Raw genomic sequence first — 27,815 nt, 5'->3', positions numbered from 1 at the left:
AACCTTTTATTTTTAATCTTTACAACACATTTTATGTTTCTTGTCACTTTATATATTTTAGTATCAAAGGAAGATACTAGTCCCAAGCTGATAAAAGATTGGTTTTCTTATCCTTTTTGTCCACTTAAACTTTAAGATTTTTCAATTTGGTTTCTAATCTTTTTCAGAAAAATATTTGAGATCTATATATTGGCATAAGTCAGCCAAAACACCTTTTAACATGATATATATATTTCAATTATGACCAAAATATGCATAAATTTTTTAAAGGTCTAACATGATTAAGAATATTTCTATATTTTATATGCAATATTTTCTTGTCAATTTACATTACACGACTTTATTGACACATCAACAAGTTTCAACCTAAAAAAATATTAATGGATTCGATGACCATTTATCACATACTTAAATTATGAGATGCATCTCAAGATAATATTGTTGAATCATTCACAAGCTTGACATGTAAAGAGAGAATCAAATAAATTACCTCTTCCTTTTATTTCTTTCCTTTTTAAGCAAAAATCAAAATTAACACACACAATTACTAATTTGCCTTGATTTCAAATTTACTAAATCTAATTACCTCATACATGGTAAAATCATAGATGTATACAAACCCCTTACTTGGAGAAACTTTAAGTGAGAAAGTTTGACTTCACATATAGGATTGTTTGGGGAAAAACTAAAAATGGAGGACCAGAATAGATAAGGGAAAAAACTCATAGAGTTACAAAATCTTTCTGTGTTCACATTATTTGGCAAGCAAAATGAAATGACAATATTGTCCATTACATACATATAATTCGACCTCATTAACTCTAGATTCTATCGATTTGAAAATCTGCCTTGGATCCATCACCTCTCATCTTAAGGGTAAAACTGGAAGAAATGTTCCACATTTCCTCATCGAACATATCCCCATTTGTCCTTATGTTCTTCTATACAAAATTTTATTTCACTAAAAAAATTGTCTTTATTACTTCAATTGTTGTCTTGCCCACTAAGTTCACTTCAAGGGAACAATACATTGGCAATAAAATGCTACTAGTAGTTTTATGTGTCTTCTTCAAATGCCATTTTCAGAAAATCGATACACTCTAGAGAGGAGAAAATTGGAAGAAAAAAAATGAATAGCTCTGATTCATCACCTTTTGAAACAAATGAGCAGGTACAAACGTGTATATGTGTAGCGTTACTAATTTTCAATTACTATTTTTTTGTTTAATTCATTCAAAATTGATTGTTTATTTCTATGTTTTTTGTGTGAGATTTAATTCTTACCATTTTGTTTATGCATTTGTATTTCAAAAAGGAAATAGAAAAATTATTTTTTCCTTTGATTGTTGATAAAATTTCATGAGGCTGACTATATGTTTGATAGCCTCTTAATTGATTTGTATAAAAGATAGCGAATCTTCAAGAAATTTACTATGTGAAGCTGTGTTATGACTGAATTTGGATCTAAATTGTATATATTAGAAAGTTTTCCTGAGACAATTACTTCTTACTGTTCTTTTAGATTTATTTCAATAGCACAACTTTTAATCAGTCAAGAATTTCTACTAATTAGAGGGTATAATTGAGTGAAGTAACAGTTAAATATTTCAATCATTAAATTTACTCTTGATTTTATATTTCAAAGTCTTTTCTGGATAACTCTTTCATGTTAGATATGTATACATGTCTTTACAAATTAATAAAAGATTTTTTTGGCGATTTTATAAGACATGTCTAGTAGTTTTTTATTAATAAAACATTCTTAGTTAGGATACGTAGAAGCAAGGGACTAGACCTTACTTACATATCCTAATAAGGTAACAAACCTCCACTAATTATTAGCAAACATGAATAAAATAAGAGTTAGAGAGCACTAGATATACTATGATTACACATTTATTTTGCACTTTATGATGATATGCTTAAGTAGTTCAAAATTATAAAAGACAAAAAGAAAATTGAGTCATCAACCCCAAATTTTCTTTTACGAATATATCGTAACAATTCCTGAAATGTTATTCACTAATGATGCCATCCCAATAATTTTGGCAAGAAAAAGAAATGACAATTTTTAGGCAAGTATTAATGTGTAAAAGGATATAATGTCTCATTTTCTTGTCATGTTATAAGGGAGGCGGGAATCGTCGTGTGCCTTAACGACTTGTTTGTATCGTAAAATTAAACGTGTAACGGTTTTGTAATTTTGACTATAATCTACTTTGGTGTCATGTACATATAATTTTCTCTAATAGAATCTAGAATATGTAAAACTTTCAACGGTTTTGTATTCTAGTTGTTCATTCTACAATTCTTTTCACGTTAGAAAGGGAGCATTTTCACGATATAGAATGAAATGACCATTTTACCCTAAATCATTCCATAAAACCCTATTTTCTATGTCTTTGTTGAGTTCTTTCTTTCAACTTGGTATGGACTTGATCCGAGCTTCTCTCTTTATTCGGGCTATGTATTTTGAGCCCCTAGTTATACTTCAACAACACTCCTAACCATGTCAAGCCAACTTCCTATTTGCTACAAACCAACTTCCTAGTATGTTAGAGTCTTATCTCAAACCCTCTTTTCAACCTATAAATATATCATCAGCTTCTTGACAAATCAGTATAAAAAGATGAAGTAAAATAAAATTTTGATTCACATGTAAACTCTAGACTCTGTTATATGTATAGTAGGATGTAAGAGAAAATACTAGTTTTATGTCAGTTATGTGAGGGTACCTGACTCAAAATTGATGAATTCGTAGGCTTGATTTTTATTGAATGCACATCAAGAGGACCTTTCAATAAGCCTATTGAAATATACTTTGTAAGAGATCCATTGTGGTCAAGGGTACTCCACTATCTTAATATTTTGAGTTTGGAAGAATTTACTTCGAATGAAGAAATTCAAAATATTAGTTCCTAATATTTCGATTGACGAATTTATTAGCCATTTGTAAATTACCCCTATTCCTATAAGGGAGGTGAGGCAATAAAAGACTTGATGAACCGTCCAAATTTTCTGATATCAAATTAAAGCTAATAAAAGGTTACTTAAGTCTCATAGTCATTCCTTTATTTGATACTTATGCTTGACTAAATAAAAAGAATCAAGCTCACACGTCGTAAAAAGTTTGTTTGAGTCTCATAATCATTTATTTATTCAGCCAATGTCACCTCTTTCAAGTTTTGTGAGGTGACTGAGCCTAGCTCTACACAACTTTCCTTCTATTATTGGTGTGCATCATCAAGGGTGTGATCATATGGATGAAATTCCTTAATTCTTAACTAATATCTCATTTGAACTTTGTAAATGGAGAAAGCTTGTTAAGGAAATTTTCCCCTCAAATACTAAAAAGCGGTTCATGGGGATCCCAAAAAAAGGGGATAGAGAGCGCTAAATGGGCTTTTCAAGCATAAAACAATCCCTACCTATACATTCCATGGCAACAGACAGAAGGCAGTTTTTTCGTTGTTCTTAACCCCAGGCACATTTCCGTTCCCAATAATCTCCATGAAAGGAATCTATGTGATTCAAATCTAAATTAGTGTGTTTTGAATATACCAGATATCTCTCTAAAAAAATGAACTGTCACAAAAGCTCATAGTAGGTGATGTGGTTTCTCTCTGTGATGGAAAGATAAAGGATGAGGTTTAAACAAATTCCATGAGTACTAGGATCATTTGGTGTGCAAGATAAGATGAAATATCCATGTTTAAGTTTGAGATTAGATCAATATGTATTTGTTGGCAACGTAGATCTAATTCCACACAGAATCTTGGATATTCCACCTTATCCTATCAAATTTGAAATTATTTTAGCCCACCTCCCATATGGAATAATTAGTTTAAGAATTTATAGTTAAAATTGTATTCTCGATATAATTTAGTAAACGACCTTTTAAGTCGCACAGACAACATATCAAGGAGAAAGTGGACGAAAAATATATATGATTTGGTTCATTTTTTTTGTTCCTTAATAATCATTGACATGGATATTGTCATCAACTCAGAATTTTATGAAAATGTTTCTCTTTTCTGTTACACTAAAAGTTTTTCATCATTCAATATTATCCTAAGAAAACCTTAACATACATTTCTGATTATACATAAAATGTAGGTAGATGTTCTTAGAACTTAGTCAACTAGAAAGAAGTGAAGTTTTAGTTTCTCCTAAAACTTAAACTCTAAACTAGCTAAGTCCCATCATTAACAAGAAGCAATGAAACTTAATCAATTGATTGGATTTGGTTCATTTCTAAACAAGCCTTAGTAGATTTTTAAACCTTTAAAGTTCATTAACCTTCATCAAACAATTGTTGGATGAGACACTTAATAGATAATTAGCTTGATAAATATGTTATTTTGTTCATTATTCTTTTGATATATGTATATTTGATGATAATATCGTTTCAAGTAAATTTACTGTTCAAATAATGAGAAAGACTGTTTCAAGAGATAATTAGCTTAGTAAGTATTTTTTATGTTCTTCATAATTATTTTGATATATGTATATTTGATGACAATATTGTTTCAAGTAAATTTACTGTTCAAACAATGAGAAAGACTGTTTCAAGAGATAATTAGCTTGATAAGAATTTTTTTATTTTCTTCATAATTCTTTTGATATATTTATATTTGATGACAATATCGTTTCAAGTAAATTTACTGTTCAAATAATGAGAAAGACTGTTTCTAAAGATAATTAGCTTGATATGTATTTTTTATTTTCTTAAACTATGTATATTTGATGATAATATTACTTCAGGTAAGATTATTATATTTTGAAAAGTGAGAAAATACTTTTTGCAATTCAATCAGATCAATTGAAAATATCATAATCTATTATTGTAATGATTATATTTGTAGGGAGAATTGGAACCTAGCAGGAAGATGCCAACATGGCTAGGACCACTTTTGAAGAAGACATTCTTTGGGGCATGTTTGGTGCATGATGAACTTCAAAAGAATGAACGGAGCAAGTATTGTATCACATGTGATTCAGATTTATGCAGGAATTGCATCTCTACAAACAAACACAATGATCATGACCAGCTAAAGATTTATTGACATGTTTACAAAGACGTTGTTCCTCTCCAGCAGATGGAGAAGTATATTGACTGCAAATTAATTCAGGTAGATTTAAATTGATATAGACAGTTACAACTAGAAATGAAAAGAGATTATATTGATTATGAATTGATGCAGACTCTGAACATTAATTTATTTGAATATTTGAGTGAGAATTAAATATTAGCTAATGAGATGTTAATCATTTGTTTATACTTATTATTATTTTGGATGTTATTGTAAAAATTTTATTTATTGATATAAAATTTGAGATTTTTAATTCAAAGTAGATAGTTTTTTATACACATATATAGAATTTGTACGTTTTATTATAATCTTCTGTTGTAAGTGACAATAAATTCATAAAATCGCTATTAATTTTTTGGAGGCCTTTGTCTAAAAGCAAGTGTTTTACTAGCTCTTCTCTTGAGCCATCTCTGTTTGGACCCACTAATTAAGTCATATTGTGGGTAAAAATTTGCAAGTCTACCCATTTGTTTGAAGTTGAGCTTGAACAAAATGACTAAAGTTTAATCTTTTTCTGTTAGAACTTAAGATACATATAGATGATTTTCTTGTGTTTGCCTGAAGTTCATGTACATATCGATGAAGTTCAGCTATTTTTATTTGAAGTTCATACAAAAATATCTGAACTTTAGTCATATATAACTTCAGACATTTTCATTTGAAGTTAAACTTCAAGTTGTTTTTCTTCCGGTTGCACAATGATTGCTTATTTCACACATGTATATATAGTCTTACAACAAAGATTTATTGTTTTTTTTTTTTTTTTTACATAATTAGCATCTATATGTTAGTGATGAGATATATATAATTTTCTATTTGCAGCCATACAGATGCAACAAGAAATGGGTAATTGCTTTGAATCCTCTGCCACATTGTGGGTCTGGCTCTTTAATTGCTGGAGATCCTACTTGTCTCACTTGCAAAAGGAGATTGCATGACCCTGAACAGTTTCAATTCTGTAGCATTGCTTGCCAGGTACATATCTCTCCCTCCATTTCAAATTAAGTGGTTGTTTGGCGATGATTTTTAATTTATTATTTAATATTTTTTTAAAATTGAATTCTGGAAATTATGCTTGATCGAAAATAGTCTCTTTACTTCCACGAGGTAGTGGTAATGTTTGAGTACATTCTACCCTCTCCAGACCTCATTTGTTAGATATCACTAGGTATGTTGTTGTTGTTGTTGTTGTTGAATAATCCTAAATAGAATGTGGAAATTGAAAAAACGTACTCCCTACATCACAATTTATGTGATATTGTCTGACTTGACATGGATTTTAAGAAAGAAAGAAAGACTTGAAATTTATGGTCCAAAACAAATCATGGATGTTTTGTGTTGCTTAAAAACTCTCATTAAAGGTAAAATGAGTATTTTAAAGCTAAATTGTTAGAAAATATAGAATTGTATCATTATTTTTGAAACTGACAAAAAACGAAAGTGTGTCATATAAATTGGAACAAATGAAGTACTAAATGTTATGAATCAACCCAAGTACAACATGGAATTTGACGTCACGAAATCATTTATTGGGTCAAGAAATAAGATTGAAAGACCTTCACAAATGTTGAATTGAGATCCATGTAGCAACCAGTCTAAAAGGAAGAGAAGTTGGAAAGATAGGTTTGGCTTATTGTTGTGTGAAAGTCTAGTTCTCCTCATCTCCTTTCTGAAGTGTCTGTATTTTCTCATCTCCCTTCTTCCTTCAATTAATCTCTAGTCTTACTTTTGATATTTCTATATGTTTGTTTGGGGTTTTTACTGTTTTAGTTGTTACTTTTACTTTTGGGAATTGTAATTGAACTTTAGTTTTATTAGTATAGTTGAGAAGTGGTTATTGTTATATTGGATTTGAGTCTTTACACCAAATATAGGGGAAACCCCCTCGTTTTGAGACACATAAAAAAAAGTAACGAGACACTTAAATTGAAACAGATAGAGTATTATTATATATTTACACTGTTAATACACAAATATTTTTGCGAATAACATATGTTATGATGGAATTTGTAGGTGGAAGCAAAATGGGGAAAGATTGCTGAGATGAAGCGGAAGCGCAAGAGGAAGGGAATTCCTCGCAGAGCTCCTTTAAAATAAGCATGCCTTGCTTTAATTTGATCATTTTGAAGTACTTTGCTTGAAGAATTTTCAACTGTGGTTTTATGCTGCTACTAGAAGAACGTATGTGGTTTCTATTTTTAGTTTTAATTAAGACTTTTAGAACCTCATTTTCTTGCATGCATTGTCATTGTGGTTAAAAGTAAATGTGGACGCATGATCTCTTTTTAAAGAGCCTCTTATTTTTAATTAAGGTAGTGTTCTTACTCGGGCTAAGAAAAAATCAAGTCTTCATCAAAGTTTTCATTCTAACTAGGTAAATTGCCCGCTCTTCGCGCGGTGGTGAACTACGTTAATAAACTACTTCTGAACATTTGATAATATAAGTGTTTTCGAGTGGGTATAACTCTATGATAAATTGTCAAGAATATTTTATCCAAAGATGAAATGAAATATTTTTTTAATCTCAAAGCCAAAAAGATTTGATTCTAAGTGTTTATGCATTTTGTTATTAATTCTTCATTTTACTGTAGTTATTCATCACCAAAGACTTAAGAAGAGATATGTAATTGTTTCATTGTCTATATTTATATTTTCAAAAAGTGGTACAAACATTTTATTCATCAATTGTGAGAGTTTTTCTCCTATTAAAGGCCTCTACATACATAATCTAAATATTATACATCTTATATAATTAGTTGTGTACTTGATAGGTTAATTAAAATTTAAAGACACATCTCTTGGAGTTCAATGAAATAACGTATGTCACTCAAATGATTTGGATTAAATGATGTCTTGGCAAGTCCCTTATTCAAAAATCATTCAGAGTCGATGACACTACTTTGATAGCCAAAAGGCATGTTTTGTTGTTTATGATTTTTTTTTCCCAACAAATTTACCACTAGACAGTGTCTAGCGGTCTTTTATTAAACATAAAAAATATCAATAGGGACAAGTACAGGCAAGGGGGGCTAGGCCTTACCTTACTAATCCTAATGAAGTACCTAATTCCTGCTATCTAACAATCGTGAAGAAAATAAGAGCTAGAGAGAACTAAGTATTTTCTGATCATCACAGAGTTTGTAATACACTCTATGATGATATTACAAATGAGGATGCTTAAATAATGTAATACACTCCATGAGAACTAAGTATGTTGTTTATGGTTCGATCAATATGATTTTATTTTTTTTGCGACTTTTAATCTAATGTTTATAAGAAGATAATTATTTCTTTAATATTTGATTAATATAGATTCATCCTACTTTGAGGGGTAATTCATTGACTCCAATCCAACATTTGAACCCAAACTTTTGATTAAGGTTGACTACAATTCTTACCATTCCACTACATTCCTTTATTTTTTGAATGTCACTAATCGATTGAATGCCTCGATAAGATAGAAAGTTGAATAACTAAAACTCCAAGGTAGTGTGGAACCACCATAACTTCTAAACACTCAAAAGTCCCTTCTTGGACATCCCAAAGATCTTTTAGCCACTAAAAACTCTATAAAGATCAGTCATTTATTTTATGAGTTTAAGAATTCTAATTTACATATACATGACACCAATAGTCTAATGATTACATCAAACTCTTGATTAACATATCTTTACTTCAACATAACGATCAAAAACATAAACATAAATAACAAAGTTTATAACATATACTCAAAAACAACAATTAATAATATAAGCATAAATTAATAACTGTAAAAAACATACCACAATCTGTAACAATAGAATGAAACAGAAAGGAAAAAATCGAGCCCCATTGAATGCACAATGTCCCCTTAAGGAAATTATTCCCCTCTAGTACTCAAGATTTAAAGGAATAGATCCTCTCAGGATAGAATGATTCTATTCACCAAGGAAACATGAGATATGAAAAAGAGGAAAAGGAATTATATCAAAAAACAATCAATTGCAAATAATTATCCACCACACTAATTAATCATGAGTCAAGTAATTCTTCATTTGTTAGATGAGGCTTTACGACCTGAAATCTTCTTAATCAAATCTTAGTCAACCTAAATTTACATAAACATTTTCTACTTTCAATATCACTTACTCTCTTATATTTCTGTTAACAATAAATAAAGTTTTAATTAGTCATCCCAAAGTTGGCAAATAGCAAGAACAAGTTTAATTTTGAGAATGGATCTGATCAATATTACAGCCTATTTGGCCAAATGGCTAAAATCTTCTTATTTTGAGAAATATTTTTATTAAAATAAGTTTTTAGAAAAATGATAATTTATGTTTAGCTAATTATTTGAAAAGTATTTTCCAGTGCTTTGATAAGCAAACTGTGTCCAACATCATCATGTGCTTAGCCCTTGAAAATGAAGAAAAATGATGTGAGATTATTATATGATCGAATAGAAGATACATATAGAGTTCAATGTAAATTTTGTATTAAAAAATATAAATATTAGATCGAGGGTTTATAAAGACACCCATATAGAGGTAGAGAAGACGATGGTTTTGGTGATATCTTAAAGTTTGATTTTTCTCTTCTTTTTTTTTTTTTTCAATTTTTTTCATACAAGTAGTAAATCTAGTTCTAAGTTTTATATAAATTTTTTGTTATCAATAAAAAAAATTGAAAGCTCATTAACCCTTTGAGGTTTTATTCATAATTTATGTCCTCTTACAAAGTACAAAATTCAATAATTTCAAATATTAATACAAAGTTATAATATAATATGAAAAAGAATATTAATTTGACCCATTAAACCCGACTAACCCCATAAGAGGCAAGGGTTGGGTGAACTAGTATTTTCTCCCAAAACCCCAACCCCTAAACCAGACCTAAGGGTAACTCAGTCTGGCCTAGAATCGAGACCGTTAAGGCTGACCTTTAATGGACCAATTTGGACCCAACCAGCCCAATTGTTAGGTTGAGCTAAAATTGTTAACTTCTTTTTTTTTATTAATCATCCAAAGCCTACTAATTCAGATTCGCCTAAGCTTATTAGGAATGATTAAAGCAATCTCTCTCAAAAAGCTCTTCATAATAAGAGTTTGACTAAAAAAACTCTATATAAGAACTGAGTTAACCCTTGGATTAATAATACCATGTAGCTCGAAGGGCACCAATGATTACAATTGAGTAGGAAAGGGTGCATAACCTTCCACCAAACGAGACATAAACAAGAAATATAGAGTAATGAAAAGTTCATTTATATATTGGGATAAGTCAGCAAAAGCACCTTTAACGTGATATATATATATATATATATATATATATATATATATATATATATATATATATATATGCATAAACTTTTCAAAGGCCTTACATGATTAAGCGTATTTCTATTTTTTATAGGTAATATTTTCTTGTTAATTTACATTATACGACTTTGTTGACACATCAACAAGTTTCAACCTAAAAAAATATTAATGAATCTGATGACCATTTATTACATACTTAAATTATGAGATGTATCTCAAGACAATATTGTTGAATCATCAACAAACTTGACATGTAAAGAGAGAATAAAATGAATTACCTCTTCCTTTTATTTTTTTTCCTTTTTAAGTAAAATCAAAATTGACACACACAATTAATAATTTCCCTTGATTTCAAATTAACTAAATCTGATTACCTCATACATGGTAAAATCATAAATGTGTACAAACCCCTTACTTGGAGAAACTTGGACTTCACATATAGGATTGTTTGGGAAAAAAATTAAAATGGAGGACTAGAATAGATAAGGGAAAAAATTCATAGAGTTACAAAATATTTCTATGTTCACACTAGTTGGCAAGCAAAATGAAATGACAATATTGCCATTACATACATATAATTCGACCTCGAAAACTCTAGGTCCTATCGATTTGAAAATATGCCTTGGATCCATCGCCTCTCAACTTAAGGGTAAAACTGGAAGAAATGTTCCACATTTCCTCATCGAACATATCTCCATTGTCTCTTGAAATATAACGGACAGTTAAAAAACTGGGGGCCCATTTGACCTTATGTTCTTCTAAACAAAATTTTATTTGACTAAAAAAATTGTCTTTATTACTTCAATTGTTGTCTTGCCAACTAAGTACACTTCAAGGAAAAAATACATTAGCTATAAAATCCTACTAGTAGTTTTATCTGTCTTCTTCAAATACCATTTTCAGAAAATTGATACACTCTAGAGAGGAGAAAAATGGAAGAAGACAAAATGAATAGCTCTGATTCATCACCTTTAGAAACAAATGAGCAGGTACGTATATATGTGTGGCGTTACTAATTTTCAATTATTATTTTTTTGTTAGTTTTAATAATCTAGAGTTAGGTATCTTATAATTGGATTTTAATTCATTCAAAATTGATTGTTTATTGCTATATTTTTGTGTGAGATATAATTCTTACCATTTTGTTTATGCATTTGTATTTCAAAAAGGAAATAGAAAATTATATTTTTCCTTTGATTGTTGATAAAATTTCATGAGGCTAACTATATGTTTGGTAGCATCTTAATTGATTTGTATAAAAGATAGCGAATTTTCAAGAAATTGAATTTGGATCTACTATGTGAAGTTGTGTTATGACTGAATTTAGATCTAAATTGTATATATTAGGAAGTTTTCCTGACTAATTTTATGAGATAATTACTTCTTACTGTTATTTTAGATTTATTTCAATATCACAACTTTTAATCAGTCAAGAATTTCTACTAATTAGAGGGTATAATTAACTGATGTAACAGTTTATAAATATTTCAATTATTAAATTTACTCTTGATTTTATATTTCAAAGTATTTTCTTGATAATCTTTCATGTTAGATATGTATACATGTCTTTACAAAATAAAAGATTTTTTTTGACGATTTTATACCACATGTCTAGTAGTTGTTTATTAATAAAATTAAAGACCTTACTTACATATCCTAATAAGGTAACACACCTCATCTAATTATTTGCAAATATGAATAAAATAAGAGTTAGAGAGAACTAGGTGTACTATGATTACACATTTGTTTATTGCATTTTATGATGATATGTTTAAGTAGTTCAAAATTATAAAAGACAAAAAGAAAATTGAGTCATCAACCTCAAATTTTTAGGCAAGTATTAATGTGTAGAAGGATATAATGTCTCATTTTCTTGTCATGTTATAAGGGAGGCAGGAGTCGTCGTGTGCTTTAACGACTTGTTTGTATCGTAAAATTAAACGTGTAACGATTTTGTAATTTTAACTATAATCTACTTTGACGTCATGCACATAATGTTTTCTCTTATGGTATCTAGAATATGTAAAACTTTCAACGGTTTTGTATTCTAGTTGTTCATTCTACTTCTTTTCACGTTAGAAAGGGGGAGTTTTCACGACTTAGAATGAAATGACCATTTTACCCTAAATCATCCCATAAAACCCTATTTTCTATGTCTTTGTTGAGTTCTTTCTTTCAACTTAATTGGTTCATGGACTTGATCCGAGCTTCTCTCTCTTAATTCAGGCTATGTATTTGGAGCCACTAGTTATACTTCAACAACACTCCTAACCACGTCAAGCCAACTTCCTATTTGCTACAAACCAACTTCCTAATATGTTAGACTCTTATATTTTTGCTTCAAACCCTCTTTTCAACCTATAAATATATCATCATTTTCTTGACAAATCAATATAAAAAGATGAAGTAAAATAAAATTTTGATTCACATGTAAACTCTAGAGGATGTAAGAGAAAATACTAGTTCTATGTCAGTTATGTGAAGGTACCTAACTCATAATTGATGAATTCGTAGGCTTGATTTCTTTTGAATGCATGTCAATAGGAGCCTTCAATAAGCCTATTGAAGTATACTTTGTACGGGATCTATTGTGGTCAAGGGTACTCCTCTATATATCTTAATATTTTGATTTTGGAAGAATTTACTTCAAATGAAGAAATTCAAAATATTATTACCTAATATTTCGATTGGTGAATTTATTAGCCCTATTTGTAAATTACCCCTATTCCTATTAGGGAGGTGAGGCAAAAAAAAACACTTGATGAACCCTCCACATTCTCTGATATCAAATTAAAGTTGATAAAAGTTAACTCAAGTCTCATAATCATTCCTTTATTAAATACTTCCATATGCTTGACTAAATAAAAAAAATCAAGCTTACACGTCGTAATAGAATCATTCATTTATTATTGGTGTGCATCATCAAGGGTGTGATAAGATGGATGAAATTCCTCGATTCTTAATAATATTTCATTTGAACCTTCTAAATGGCGAAAGCTTGTTAAGGAACATTTTCCCCTCAATGAAATCTATGTGATCCAAATCTAAATTAGTGTTTTCCGAATGTACCAGATGTATCTCTAAAAAGAAGAACTGTCACAAAAGCTCACAGTAGGTGATGTGGTTTCTCTCTGTGATGGAAAGATAAGGGATGAGGTTTATACAAATGCCATGAGTACTAGGATCGTTTGGTGTGCAAGATAAGATGAAATATCTCACGCTTACGTTTGAGATTAGATTAATGTATTTTGTTGACGAGGTAAAGAAGTGAAGTCTTAGTTTCAAGATTAGATTAATATGCAAGATAAGATGAAACCTCGCGGAAAGGTCAATAAAATCTTAACATACATTTCTGATTATACATAAAGAAGTGAAGTCTTAGTTTCTCTTAAAATTTACACTCTAAACAAGCCTTAGTAGAATTTTAAACCTTTATAGATCATTAGCTTGATAAGTATTTTATTTTTTTCATAATTCTTTTGATATATGTATATTTGATGACAATATCGTTTCAAGTAAATTTATTGTTCAAATAATGAGAAAGACTGTTTCAAGAGATAATTAGCTTGATAAGTATTTTTTTATTTTCTTGTACTATGTATATTTGATGATAATATTACTTCAGGTAAGATTACTATATTTTGGAAAGTGAGAAAAACTTTTGCAATTCAATGAGATCAATTGAAAATATCATAGTCTATTTTATTATAATGATTATATTTGTAGGGAGAATTGGAACCTAGCAGGAATATGCCAACATGGCTAGGACTACTTTTGAAAAAGACATTCTTTGGGGCATGTTTGGTGCATGATGAACTTCAAAAGAATGAACTGAGCAAGTATTGTATCACATGCGATTCAGATTTATGCATGTATTGCATCTCTTCAAACAAACACAATGATCATGACCAGCTAAAGATTTATCGACATGTTTACAAAGACGTTGTTCTTCTCGAGCAGATGGAGAAGTATATTGACTGTAAATTAATTCAGGTAAATTTAAATGAAAAGAGATTATATTGATTATGAATTGATGCTCTGGACATTAATTTATTTGAACATTTGAGTGAGAATTAAATATTAGTTGATGAGATGTTAGTCATTTGTTTATACCGTATTATTTTGAATGTTATTGTAAAAATATTATTTATTAATATAAAATTTGAGATTTTTAATTCAAAATTAGAAAATATTTATGATAAAAAGTAGATAGTTTTTATATATATACACATATAAAATTTGTACTTTTTATTATAATCTTCTGTTTTAAGTGACAATAAATTCATAAAGTCACTATTTTTTTTTTTTGGGCCTTTGTCTAAAAGTAAGTGTTTTACTAGCTGTATCCTTGAGCCATCTCTGTTTGGACCCACTAGTTAAGTCATATTTTGGGTAAAAATTTGCAAGTCTACCCATTTGTTTGAAGTTGAGCTTGAACAAAATGGCTAAAGTTTAATCATTTTCGATTAGAACTTAAGATACATATGGTTGATTTTTTTGTGTTTGCTTGAAATTCTTGTACATATCGATGAAGTTCAGCTATTTTTGTTTGAAAATCATGCAAAAATATTTGAAGTTAAGCTTGACAAAGTCTAACTTCAAAGTTGTTTTCACACATGTATATATAGTCTTACAACAAGGATTTATTGTTGTTTTTTTTTACATAATTAGCATTTATATGTTTGTGATGAGATATATATAATTTGCTATGTGCAGCCATACAGATGCAACAAGAAATGGGTAATTGCTTTGAATCCTCTGCCACATTGTGGGTCTGGCTCTTTAATTGCTGGAGATCCTACTTGTCTCACTTGCAAAAGGAGATTGCATGACCCTGAACAGTTTCAATTTTGTTCCATTGCTTGCCAGGTACATATCTCTCCCTCCATTTCAAATTAAGTGGTTGTTGGCAATGATTTTTATTTTATTTTTTAATAATTTTTTGAAATTGAATTCTGGAAATTATGCTTGATCGAAAACATTCTCTTTACTTCCACGAGGTAGTGGTAAGGTTTGAGTATATTCTACCCTCTCCAAACCTCATTTGTTAGATATCACTAGGTATGTTGTTGTTGTTGTATAATCCTAAATAGAATGTGGAAATTGAAAAAAACGTACCCCCTCCATCACAATTTATGTGATATTGTTTGACTTGACATGGATTTTAAGAATGAAAGAAAGACTTGAAATTTATGGTCCAAAACAAATCATGGATGTTTGTGTTGCTTAAAAACTCTCATTAAAGGTAAAATGAGTATTTTAAAGCTAAATTGTTAGAAAATATAGAATTGTATCATTATTTTTGAAACTGACAAAAAACGAAAGTGTGTCATATAAATTGGAACAAATGAAGTACTAAATGTTATGAATCAACCCAAGTATGACATGGAATTTGACGTCACGAAATCATTTATTGGGTCAAGAAATAAGATCGAAAGACCTTCACAAATGTTGAATTGAGATCCATGTAGCAACCAGTCTAAAAGGAAGAGAAGTATTGGAAATATAGGTTAGGCTTATTGTTGTGTGAAAGTTTAGTTTTCCTCATCTCCCTTCTAAAGTGTCTGTATTTTCTCATCTCCCTTCTTCCTCCAATCAATATCTAGTCTTACGTTTGATATTTCTATATGTTTGTTTGGGGGTTTTACTGTTTTAGTTGTTACGTTTACTTTTGGGAATTGTAATTGAACTTTAGTTTTATTAATATAGTTGAGAGGTGGTTATTGTTATATTGGATTTGAGTCTTTACACCAAATATAGGGGAAACCCCCTCGTTTTGAGACACATAAAAAAAAGTAACGAGACACTTAAATTGAGACAGATAGAGTATTATTATATATTTACACTGTCAATACACATAAATATTTTTGCGAATAACATATGTTATGATGGAATTTGTAGGTGGAAGCCAAATGGGGAAAGATTGCTGAGATGAAGCGGAAGCGCAAGAGGAAGGGAATTCCTCACAGAGCTCCTTTAAAATAAACATGCTTTGTTTTAATTTGATCATTTTGAAGTACTTTGCTTGAAGAATTTTCAACTGTGTGATTTTATGTTGCTACTTGAAAAACGTATGTGCTTTCAACTATTTTTAGTTTTAATTAAGACTTTTGGAACCTAATTTTCTTGCATGCATTGTCATTGTGGTTAAAAGTATATGTGGTTGACCCGATATGTAAAATAAAGGGAAGATATCCTAAAGGAAATATTCGATTAGCTATTACCAACATGGAAACCACTAAATTTCGTGCGAACAAAAATAGGAAATTATATATTAGCAACAAGGAACCAAAATTATAGATTACTATATATTTTAGACCTTAACCATTGTTCCACAATAGTTGTGGTTCCTCCTTTTTAAGAATTGAAGAAGCGCATTGTATCAAACAAGAACCCTATCATGGGCTATACCTAGGTGTTATTGGCACATTCACCTGCCATGATATCCATGTTCCTCGTGCTTATTTCTGACTATATCTAGAGGCACGACATGCCCCTTAAAATACTTCTCAAGAATATAAATAATGTTGAGTGCATTTAGTTTGACGATGAAGACACCAAGCACTTAAACTAAAATTATTATTCTTAGGAAGTTGTTTAATGAAGCAGATAAGGTTAATGTCCCTACTATGCTATGTCTTGTTGTTTTATATTTGAGAAAAGAAACATTGTTGAGAAAATGGTATAGAGAAATCTTATTAATTATTTAGAACAGGATTATAACTTCATCTGAGCTTTTCCTTCCTTTGGTGTTGTTGCATTCCTTGTACGTTTTGCAAAAGGGTCAAACAAGCCTTTCAACGTAGATCTTCGACTCAACAAGGTAATCATTCTTTGAGTCATTATTTGGATTGTAAATCATGAAAAATGATTTGTTCTTAAACAAAAATTCACCTTCATTTGACATGCAAAAGGGCGTACCAAATTAATGATACCCCGCGTATCTTATGATAAACATATTTGTCCAAGATTCTTTAACCCCATATACCTTCATAACCCACACATCTATCAGAGTCAAGGTAGATTGACAAATCATAGAAAGATCATTTCCTAACTTTTCGAGGTACGACGGGAAATAATACATTTCTTCTCCACAACAAAGGTTCTCCATTTTTGTCGTGACCCAAAAATGGACATGATGACACTTGTTTATTCTCACCTAGACAAGTTAGCCTGACCCAACAAAAAAGAAAAGAAATGTAGAATTACAATAAAAACAAGAACAAGATAAAGCAGAAACCTTATTTTTCTATTAAAATCCCCAAAATCTGATTGTCACATGCACAAGCAAGCCACTAAATAAATAAGTATGAAATTAAAAAATAAATACAAGTCTCAATCTTTATTTCTCAAATAGATTAAAGTGCAAGAAAATGAAAAAGAGGGCCCGCCGAATTATAAGAAGTTACCTCTTCAAATCCTTGACAAGCCTCGAAATCGAAGAAAGAGAGAAAAGTCGCGTGGATCTGGACTCGCAACCTACACAAGTGTATAAGCAATGGGTGATTACCAACAACAAGGTACCAACAAGCAGCCTACTAAACAAAGTAACTAACTAGAAATCGAATACCCCTTACACTCTAACCGAACCTTCTCAAACTACAACTTGCACAAAGATCAACCCAACCTAGCAATTCTACAATACACAGCTCACAGGCCCAACAGTCTCATTTCAATAACCACAATTCAATAATTAAGGGAATCAAATAAGCCAACCTCAAAGTCAAGTAGTTCAATCACATGTAACAAGTACATCAATCTCAAATATCAAACAAGTCACGCATATGCATTAAATACCTCAAGTCACAATAATCAATCTCTTGTTGAGACCATTTCACATTGACTTTATAACCATTGTCGGAAATGAACTCGACATATTAACACTCTCCGGAAACTACCTCGGCCAAATCACACTTGATGGCAATGACCTCACCATGATAATCATCATCTGGCTCATCACGGTGTTCAACAATCAATGCACACAAGAAGTATCACACCACATAGAAGAGACAACAAACACTACAAGAAAAAGCCTTATTTAAGACCAATATTTTGGGACGCACTAATAATCTTGTCTCTAAAAGTATATCTATTGGGACGAGATTATATTCTAGTCCTTATTTGTATAGTCTATTGCGAAGGTATTAAATTTGGTCCCGAAAAAACTTATAACTAGTCCCAAATGGTAATTGAAGGTCTTTGAGCGGGACATATTTCCCCCCAAATTTAATACTAAATTATTAAAATAGAAAAATTGTTTCAACAAAAACATAGGCGCCAAACTTTTTACATTGAAAGTGAAAAATAAAAAAAAAGAGCGCTTTGTCTTCTCAAAAACACATTGCGCCGCCGGTTGCGAAGTTGCCCTATTTTCTCTTCAGTGCAACGTCTCCATTAGATTCTTCATCTCCAATCGAAATTCTCTACCCTAATCCCAACATTTTCACTGTGCTTTTGTCGCAGGTCAGCCCTAAAAATTTCATCGCAGCAACAGAGTTATAGGTTTGTTCTTCTTCCCATTGACTTGCTCTATTTTTTTTTTCCATAAGTTGCTTTGATGACGTTTTTTCTTGTTATATTGAAGTTTCTCTTCTTCTTCCTCATCTTTTCTAACATTAAATAGGTCACTGATTTCATAATCTTGTCTTTTATTTTGTACAATCAGTGAAAACATTATTGGATTGAGGTTTCTAATAGGTAGATAATCTGATTTCATTATCTAGTTTTATATGATCAATGTTTCAATTATTTACGAGCCAAATAAGGACTTGTGTTGTTATTCTTATTGAAAATTTTATTTACATCTGAAAAGGTTTCGACAAAATTGTTATTCATGTTCAAGAATATATAAATGTATTGTTTACCTTTAGTTATTGTGATTTACTTAGAAAATTGAATTGTTTTGGAGTTTGGACATATAAACGTTGTAGTAATATAAATAGTTAATATATAGTTGTATGTTTATTAAGATTAGCAATTTCTAATGTTGTTAGTTCTTCTTTATGCATTACTTTGAGGCAGCCAGTTACTCATTGCAAAATATAAGATGATGTGATTAAATCATCCTGAACTATTGAACAAAACCAAAATGATCGCCTACTGATATTTTTACATATAGTAATTGCATGTAGTTTCTAGAAACCTGCCTGAAGTGATCATCTGTTAGATTATTGGTATCCAAGTTCCCAACGTATTAGTCTTATTAGGGTCATGCTCATTTCGAGTTTCAGTACATTGATATGAAGCATAGTCATAACTTGTAACTGCTCGCTCTCATCCCTAATCTAATAAACGTGTAGCTCTTTATGTTTTCTGTTACACAATCTGTTACAACTTTAGCAGTTTGATTAAAGGATAATTGACCTTGAATGTCTCCTAAAATAAGTAACATGTGATATCAACTGTCAAATCATTAACGAATATATTGTATTCATGAGTATTACCTAAATATTTTTCACCTGATCCAAGTGATGTCCAATTTAGACTAAACATCTGCTCAATATTAGGCATCAAGGTACCATTGTATGCTTCTAGATTCATTATTGAAGCTGGATGACTATTAAACACTAATTATGTACCTCGCTTTTCTGGTTTCTTCTCTTGTGGAGTGACTTTCGGTGAGGTAAATAATAGTGTTCTGTAGTTTAGAGATATATGCAATGTAACATATAGTTATGGAGGGCAATTGTGATTTAGCGACTTCTAATTTTCTTGGTTTTTTTTTTGTATTAGTTGAGGCTGCGATAAATATTGTTTACCAACTTGAAGAAGCTAGTTTATGAGCCAAGTTATGTCAAACATACAACTCCTACTGTATCCATATAAATGTTTCTTCCATAACATTAATTATTAAGAGAAATCTAAGTGTTTGTAGATAAGGGAAAAAAAATAGCAGGGCACATGAATCTTGATACGTGTGTGATCTTAAACCAACTACCAACAAGAGATTTTTTTATTGACAAATTACTTTAATATTTGGTAGGCTAAAAGGAATCATGTATACATGTTTCAAGAACTAACATCTTAATTACAAGTTAGTTTATAATCTTTTATTTTCCATTGTGCCATTTGATTGTATTTTTATTTTTGATCAAACGATTGTGTTTCATTCATCTTTGGAATCCAAAAAGTTACAAGTGATTTAAGCGAGCTGTGTAATAAGCTTCCACATTAGAGAATTGATACTCCATATATCTTATCTAATCTTAAGACTCGTTAAATGCAACATGGAGAATAATATCTATACAAGTTACATATTCCTCCAACAATTTAAAATATTAGTATTGAGGATCAAAATTCAGCCTAGCAGGTGTTCTTCTTTGTGTTCTTACCGAGAGAACTTTCCATCTATCCATATTCAAAAGTCCCTTGATTTCTTTTGGGAGTATGTTGAAGTTAGTGTATATGTGAACTTGGTTTCAATTATATACTAAAGAAGACAATCTATCATCCACTTTGTAAGTTTCAACATACATAGTAGTTGCTTGTAATCATGTATTGGTTTAACATATCTTTAAAGGGATCAATTTCATAAGTAATTACTTTAAATTGTTATGTGTTATGATAGAAAATGTTCTTTTATATATTTGTAGGCTCAACTTGAAGAAATGGTTCAAGCTGATCCATCTATACCTACTATAGAACTTGTTGAAAAATTTTGAGGACCTCAAAATTGTAGCCATGTATTTGTATTTTGGGGTGGAGTAAAGACGAAAGACTTGAAAGGTGGAACTTCTTCTAAGGCTGATTTATTATTTGCGCTACGTTCAACTCAAGAGGATAACAAATACTTGAACGAAGAGAACAAATCCTTGAACAATTGCTTATCTACCTTAGAAGATGAGATGAAAGAAATAAGGAAAATGCAAGAGCTCTTTGCTGCTCAAGAATCACATGTCCAACCTATGACATCGCCCGTTTCAACTGGTTAAGCAATATTTTATGTTGACCGAGTAAGTAAAAATATACTTGTTTGTTGGAGATTGTCGAACTGGATGTAGTGAGATCTATGTGCTTTTTACGGTTGAAAAAATCTTTCGAATTGTTGTCTGTTCACTGTTCGGCTCCATCGCTAACTGTAGAGGTTTTTTACTTTTAATCTTAGTAAGTAAGCTAGTAGACTTGCTTATAGGATTGATTCTTGGCTGCTCGGTTTCAACAAGTTCTTCATTCAGGTAGGTATTTTTCACTCTTTCCTCTAAGCTCGTTTTTGACAAGTTCTTATAAAGATGGATTCTGCCTCATTATGTCCATTAGGTTGCCTCTCATTTTCTGACTAGGAGTTTGTTGTTTTTTGTTTCCAATTTCCTATCGTGATCCTGCTTATTTTTTCTCTTTTTCTTTCTTGTTTTGATGCTAGAGATTGCCGGTTTGAACATGACTTTGCTTTTCTTGTTTTGGATTACTTTTTTTCTTTTTCTTATGCTTCATTCATACATAATCTATCAGCCATGATCTGGTTATCATCAAGTGAATGACCAATATTTTCTGTTGATCGAGGAAGTAAAAATATACTTGTTTGTTGGAGATTGTAGAACTGGATGTAGTGATATTTATGTGCTCTTTACGGTTGAAAAAATCGTTCGAATTGTTGTCTGCTCACTGTTCAGCTCCATCGCTAACTGTAGAGGTTTTTTATTTTTAATCTTAGTAAGTAAGCTAGAAGAGTTGCTTATATGATTGATTCTTGGCTGCTCGTTTTGGACAAGTTCTTCATTTGTGTAGCTATTTTCCACTTTTCCTCTGAGCTGCTAGGAGACATAGAAATATTCACTTGGTACCATTGTAATTCAGCTGATTGTTGCTACTTTCTGCCTCATTATGTCAATTAGGTTGCATCTCGTTTTCTGACTAAGAGTTTGTTGTTTCTCTGTTTCCCCTTTCCTGTCGTGATCCGGCTTATTTTGTCTCGTATTCTTTCTTGTTTTGATGCTAGAGATATATCTGGTTTGAACATGACTTTGTTTTTCTTTTTTTGGAGCACTTTTTTTCTTTTTCTTATGCTTCATTCATACATAATCTCTCAGCCATGATCTGGTTATCATAAAGTGAATAACCAATATTTTCTGCTAACTGAGGAAGTAAAAATATACTTGTTTGTTGGAGATTGTAGAACTGGATGTAGTGAGATCTATGTGCCTTTTACGGTTGAAAAAATCATTTGAATTGTTGTCTGCTCACTGTTCAGCTTCATCGCTAACTGTAGAGGTTTTTTTATTTTTAATCTTCGTAACTAAGCTAGTAAACTTGCTTATATGATTGATCCTTGGCTGCTCATTTTCGACAACTTCTTCATTTGGGTAGGTATTTTCCACTTTTCCTTCTAAGCTATTAGGAGACATAGAAATTTTCAGCCTGGTACCATTGTAATTCAACTGATTGTTTCTGGTTTTTGCCTCATTATGTCCATTAGTTTGCTGGTCATAGGAGTTTCTGGTCATAGGAGCTTCGCACCATAGAAATTTTCAACTTGGTCATAGGAGTTTGTTGCTTCTCTATTTCCCTTTTCCTGTCATGATGAAGTCCCGTATGGCAGCTCCATAGGGCGGAGCGTGTAGTTAACTCTCTAAGAAATGATTGTTGTAGATTAACATATAGAATACGTATAGAGAGAAAAATGTAGGAGGGAGAATTTACTAAAACTGTAGCTACTATTAGTAAAAATAAACTAATAATAGTTAATCAGTTCATTAGTTTCTATTATTTGCCAAATTCCATTTAGATGTAGTTCTTCAAAATAGATTTTTGATATTGGTAAATGCATCTCATTGTTTTTCTAATTGATTTTTCTACTTTTTTTTTGCAGCTTTTGTTGATGTTTCTGGACAACACTCGATGAATTAAAGATTGAAACTTGTAACTTTTTGCCAAGCTTTTGTTGATGCGCGAGCTCCCTATTTGTTTAGCACAAATTTATGTTTTTCAAAACATGATATAGTATAGTTCGGATATTAGATATGTTTTTTTAAGCAAATATTATAACTAAAATCATGAGATGTTAGCCACTTTATTGTAATTAATCGTACACTCTTGATCTCTATCTTCTTGTCTCTTCTTTGTATATTTATATCATCTTTTTGTTTAAAAAATTTTAGTAGCAGATTAATATTTGTGGATGATTTGTATTCTAGTGGTATCAATTGCTCTAGGACCATTGGTGGTCAATTTGAGACCAAAATTATTGCTCGTCCCTAAAGGTCAATCGAAGACGAGAAATGTTGCTCGTCTCTAATGATTAAGCTAGGACTAGAATAGCTTGATCGTTACTAAATCTGTTTTAGGACCAGGTCATTGAACATCGCTAAATCTATTCAAGGACCAAGTTGTTGATCGTCTCTAATCTATTCTAGGACTAGGTAATTACTCGTCTTTAATGTGTTTCTAGGACCAGGTGGTTGCTCGTTGCTAATGATATTCTAGGACCAATTTATGATCGTCCCTAAAGAGGGTTAACGACCCGAAATAAGTTTTTTCTAAGATATCTTAAATGTATTTGAGACCAGAATTGTGGTCTCTAAAATGACTGAGGCGACCAGATTTCTTTCCCGTCCCAAAACCATTTAACGACCGTATTCTTAAAGTCGTCTTTTTTGACCAATAGCGACGGAAGCTACTAGGACGAGTGGCGACCAGCCTTTTCAGGTCCCAAATGCTTATTAGGGACCAGATTTGGACTTTTAGGGACGGGATTTCCCTTCCTTAGAGACAGTTTTTCTTGTAGTGAAATTACACAATTCAAGTCCATATTCATGCTTTGAAGCATTTTATCAATCAATAAGGGTTACATTAAGGCAATTCATCACATCATGTTCGTTTCAACCTTTTTCGTTTCAACCCTTTTTTATTTATTTAGATGTATCAAGTGGAAAAATTAAACCCTTCACCCCATCCCCATTACTTCCAACATACAATTAACGAAGGAAACATACGAATTCAACTAGAATACAAGGTTTAGGAAGCCACCTACCTTAAAACAATCAACAATCACTTCAAGAGTTGAGTCTTCCCCTTTCAAACCACTTCTAAAGTCACACAATCTAAAATAATCAACTATTCACAATCATCTACTGTAAATCACAGTACCCACGCTAATTCTCTTGAAAAGTGGATCAATTAACACAAACTCCAATTTGATAAAGAAGGTTTGAATCTTGAAAATAATACTTGAAAACATTACTCAAGGGTTTAGGAACTCATTAGAGAAAACCGTTTCGAAAACGAATAAAAATCACTTCAAAATCACCACTGCAGTTAAGAACTTGAGTTCATGAAAAACATCCACAATCACCGATCAAAATCTCATATTATGGTGTTAAAACTCTTAATTAACTAATCAATCAAAAATGAAGGTTTAGGATCAAGAAGGCTTACCCAAATGATCTAGCACTGAAAATCCCTTCAAAAATCGCCACCAAGGTCTCCCCAAGCTCAAAAATTGTGAAATGGGGGTTAAACCCCGAAATTGCAGGCAAAAACCCTCTCTGATGTTACAAAAGCGACCAGGGGTCCGCTTAAGCAAACCCTACTAAAACGTGGGCATCGCAAAAGCGACACCCCCATCTCAAAAGTGAAGGTCGCTTAAGCGATAGGTCCTTCACTTAAGTGAAGGTTGCTCAAGTAAAGGTCAATATGGGTTGGGCCTTTGCAAAAGCGAGCCAACTTCCATAAAAGCGGAGGTGCATCAGAACTCAGGCATCAGAAAATCACCCAACTCTTAAAACATCAAATCGACCCTTGAGATTCATTTAGAACCCCTTGAACACAAACTACATATGCAAATCAATTATACTCGACATTCCGGACTCGATGGAACTGTCAAAACATGAATATGAGGTCTCCTTGATTCGACATCCGTGAAAACCACAATAAACTAATTCATAGCCTAAAAAGGCTAAAACAAGTTCGGTACCCCTCAAAAATCAACTAAGACTTCACCTAGGCCTAAAATCATCCCCCAAATCTAACAGAACTATCGAAATTTCAATATGAGCATCTGAACTCAAATGTTGACCAAAGTCAATCCTAAGGCTAAATTTTTATAATTTCACAACTTAGGACCTTAAATCCTAAAAAATACTCGAAATAGGAAACCAACAACTCTCACGAATCAAATTTCACATTTGGGGACTGATGGAATCGACGAAATCAATTCCGACACTCGAAAATAAAAAAGACCCCACTTTCATAACAACTTAGACTTTAAAAATCACAAACTTACCAAATTCACAACTTTCAACTCAAAAAGCTCAACACCAACCTTTCAAACTCAATCATAATAGACTTGGGGTTGATATCAGGAGGGATAAAATGATAATTTCTACAGAATAACCAAAAATGACCAACCGGATCATTACAATTTTTTCCATCTACCATCACATAAGTCAACAACAAGGATAAACCAATCATTATAATAACCAAAAATCTTATTTTTAATAGCCCAATGAAGATTCTCATTCACAAGCATACCAAATTTATAGATTTGAATCACATTTGTAAATCATACAAACGTTTCCATGAATTATTATTCAAACTATATATTTTGCGCACATTGTAGTGTAAATTGTCATCACCCACATTTTTGTAGATTACCATTACCTTATAATCATTGTGAAGCTCATCGTATCCAAAACCATACATGTAAAAGGAACCAGTTTCAGAACTAGACAATTTGTTGAGCTGCTTAATTGGCGAATTCTAGAGAAATACGTCTTTTTCCTCAATGGCAACACAAATCAACCCATTGACGGAACCCACCAACTTAATAGATTCTTATGATATTTTTGCAGGATAATCCAAGTCAATTATCCTCGTAACATGGTCATAAAATAAAGAACTAACAGTACAATCCATAAGATTGTTTTCATGTGAATCAAACATCAGCACACTACAAAAAAAAGCCAATTAAAGGGGTTTAAAATTCCAAATTGTGGGGGTTACTAACCCCCGCTAATTGTTGTGGATGTGGTTTCTGAGACTCACACAATTGCGTCTGCCGCTATCGCTTTGCGACGTTTTTTGAAGACCGCCGCAACAAATTTATGGCGATTATTTGTTTCATTTTGTGGGGGTTGTAAACCTCTGTTGTTTGTTTTAATAAATTTCATATTTGTATTTTGTCGGGTGATAAACCTCCGCTAATTATTATGACAAACATGTATTTTGCAGGGCTGTAACCTCCGTGATTTTATGACAAAAAAATTATGATTAATTCATTTTTATGTAATTAGATTACAAGTAATATAAATACTAATCATCAATAACTAAACTTTGTACATTCATAATGCTAATAACTAAAGCACTAGAAAATTTTCTGGCAAGCCTTATTATTAGTTGATCTATGGAGATGGATCTTGACAAATTCAGTTCTACAAGTTAAACAAAGTCAGGATTTTAATACAGACTTGAGTTTCAAAGATATTTCACTTAAAGCCTTAAGAGAATTTCACCTATGAGCTCTACTAGCAAGAACATCGGATTTAAAGTTTGAATCTTAAAATGAAGAAGTAGAAAATGGACCACGACTAGTGTGTTTGCTCCACTATTGGTGTAGGTGGGAGGATTCAGATTCCATTTGTGTTGTAGAAATTTGAGAAGACAACAAGGTTTTTGATATTTTTCTTAGTCTTATGAAAATATTTCCTTATTGTACCTCAAAAGATATTTTATATAAATCTTTTCCCAAAAAATGGTCATTTTATTTTTGGTAATTGATTTAAACTTAGCTTGTGCATTAAGTATCTCCCGATCAATTTTTTTCCTTTAAATTTATCAAAAATGAGTGTGCATTTAAGTTGTTGCTTGAACTTCAGATTCCATTTGGTTTGTAAAAAAATTGACAAGACAACATTTTTATGTTTTTCCTGTGTTCTGAAAATATTTCCTATTGTACCCCAAAAGATATTTTATATAATTCTTTTCCCAAAAATGGTCATTTTCTTTTTGGTAATAGATTTAAACATAGCTTGTTCATTAAGTATCACTCGATCAATTTCCCCCCCTTTAAATTCGCCTAAAATAAATGTGCATTTAAGTTGTTGCTTGAACGTCACGCTCAAAGAAATCTCTTAAATTTCACATTCCAAAAAAAATAAGTCAAAAAAAGTAGTGTTGCATTAGGAGAATTCACCATTAAACTTTAATTCACTATGACTTTTGTCCATTTAATTTAATTTAATTAATTCCAAGGGTTTTGTGTGATAGAGAATTTGGACAGGAAATTTAGTTTTTTATTTTTATAAAAAAAACTTAAGTAAGCCAAGAAAATAAAGATTTATAAATTTGTCGGGTAAAATATATTTTTGTGTTATGCGTTCGAAATGAATTCTGTAATGTTTTAAATATTTAAATCACACATAAAAATATTTCCACTTGAATTACATTTGAAATCTTTGAGTATGAGAATAAAAACACGAGAGATTGAGAACTT

General features: G+C 31.1%; 2 protein-coding genes and 2 pseudogenes across 3 annotated transcripts in view; 2 read left to right on the top strand and 2 right to left on the bottom strand.

Annotated features, from left to right (window-relative positions):
• LOC125834552 (probable disease resistance protein At4g27220) overlaps window positions 1–27,815 on the bottom strand; it is a 259,136-nt pseudogene that overhangs the window by 52,102 nt on the left and 179,219 nt on the right.
• Window positions 1–27,815, bottom strand: part of LOC125834553 (auxin response factor 8-like) — a 771,942-nt gene that overhangs the window by 665,168 nt on the left and 78,959 nt on the right. The window lies entirely within an intron of this gene.
• On the top strand, window positions 1,130–7,190 carry LOC125834591 (protein RGF1 INDUCIBLE TRANSCRIPTION FACTOR 1-like; annotated as a pseudogene).
• On the top strand, window positions 11,338–16,375 carry LOC125834593 (protein RGF1 INDUCIBLE TRANSCRIPTION FACTOR 1-like). The gene is made up of 4 exons (XM_049513731.1): window positions 11,338–11,379; window positions 14,117–14,383; window positions 15,107–15,259; window positions 16,292–16,375. The coding sequence occupies exons 1-4, from the start codon at window positions 11,338–11,340 to the stop codon at window positions 16,373–16,375; spliced, it is 546 nt and encodes a 181-aa protein (XP_049369688.1).

This window comes from Solanum verrucosum, unplaced genomic scaffold (assembly GCF_900185275.1).
Source record: "Solanum verrucosum unplaced genomic scaffold, falcon-dt-bn FXZP01000287.1, whole genome shotgun sequence".
NCBI classification, from domain to species: domain Eukaryota; kingdom Viridiplantae; phylum Streptophyta; class Magnoliopsida; order Solanales; family Solanaceae; genus Solanum; species Solanum verrucosum.
The sequence above is the reverse complement of the archived record's forward strand: the minus strand, read 5'-3'. Positions and strand labels throughout refer to the sequence as shown.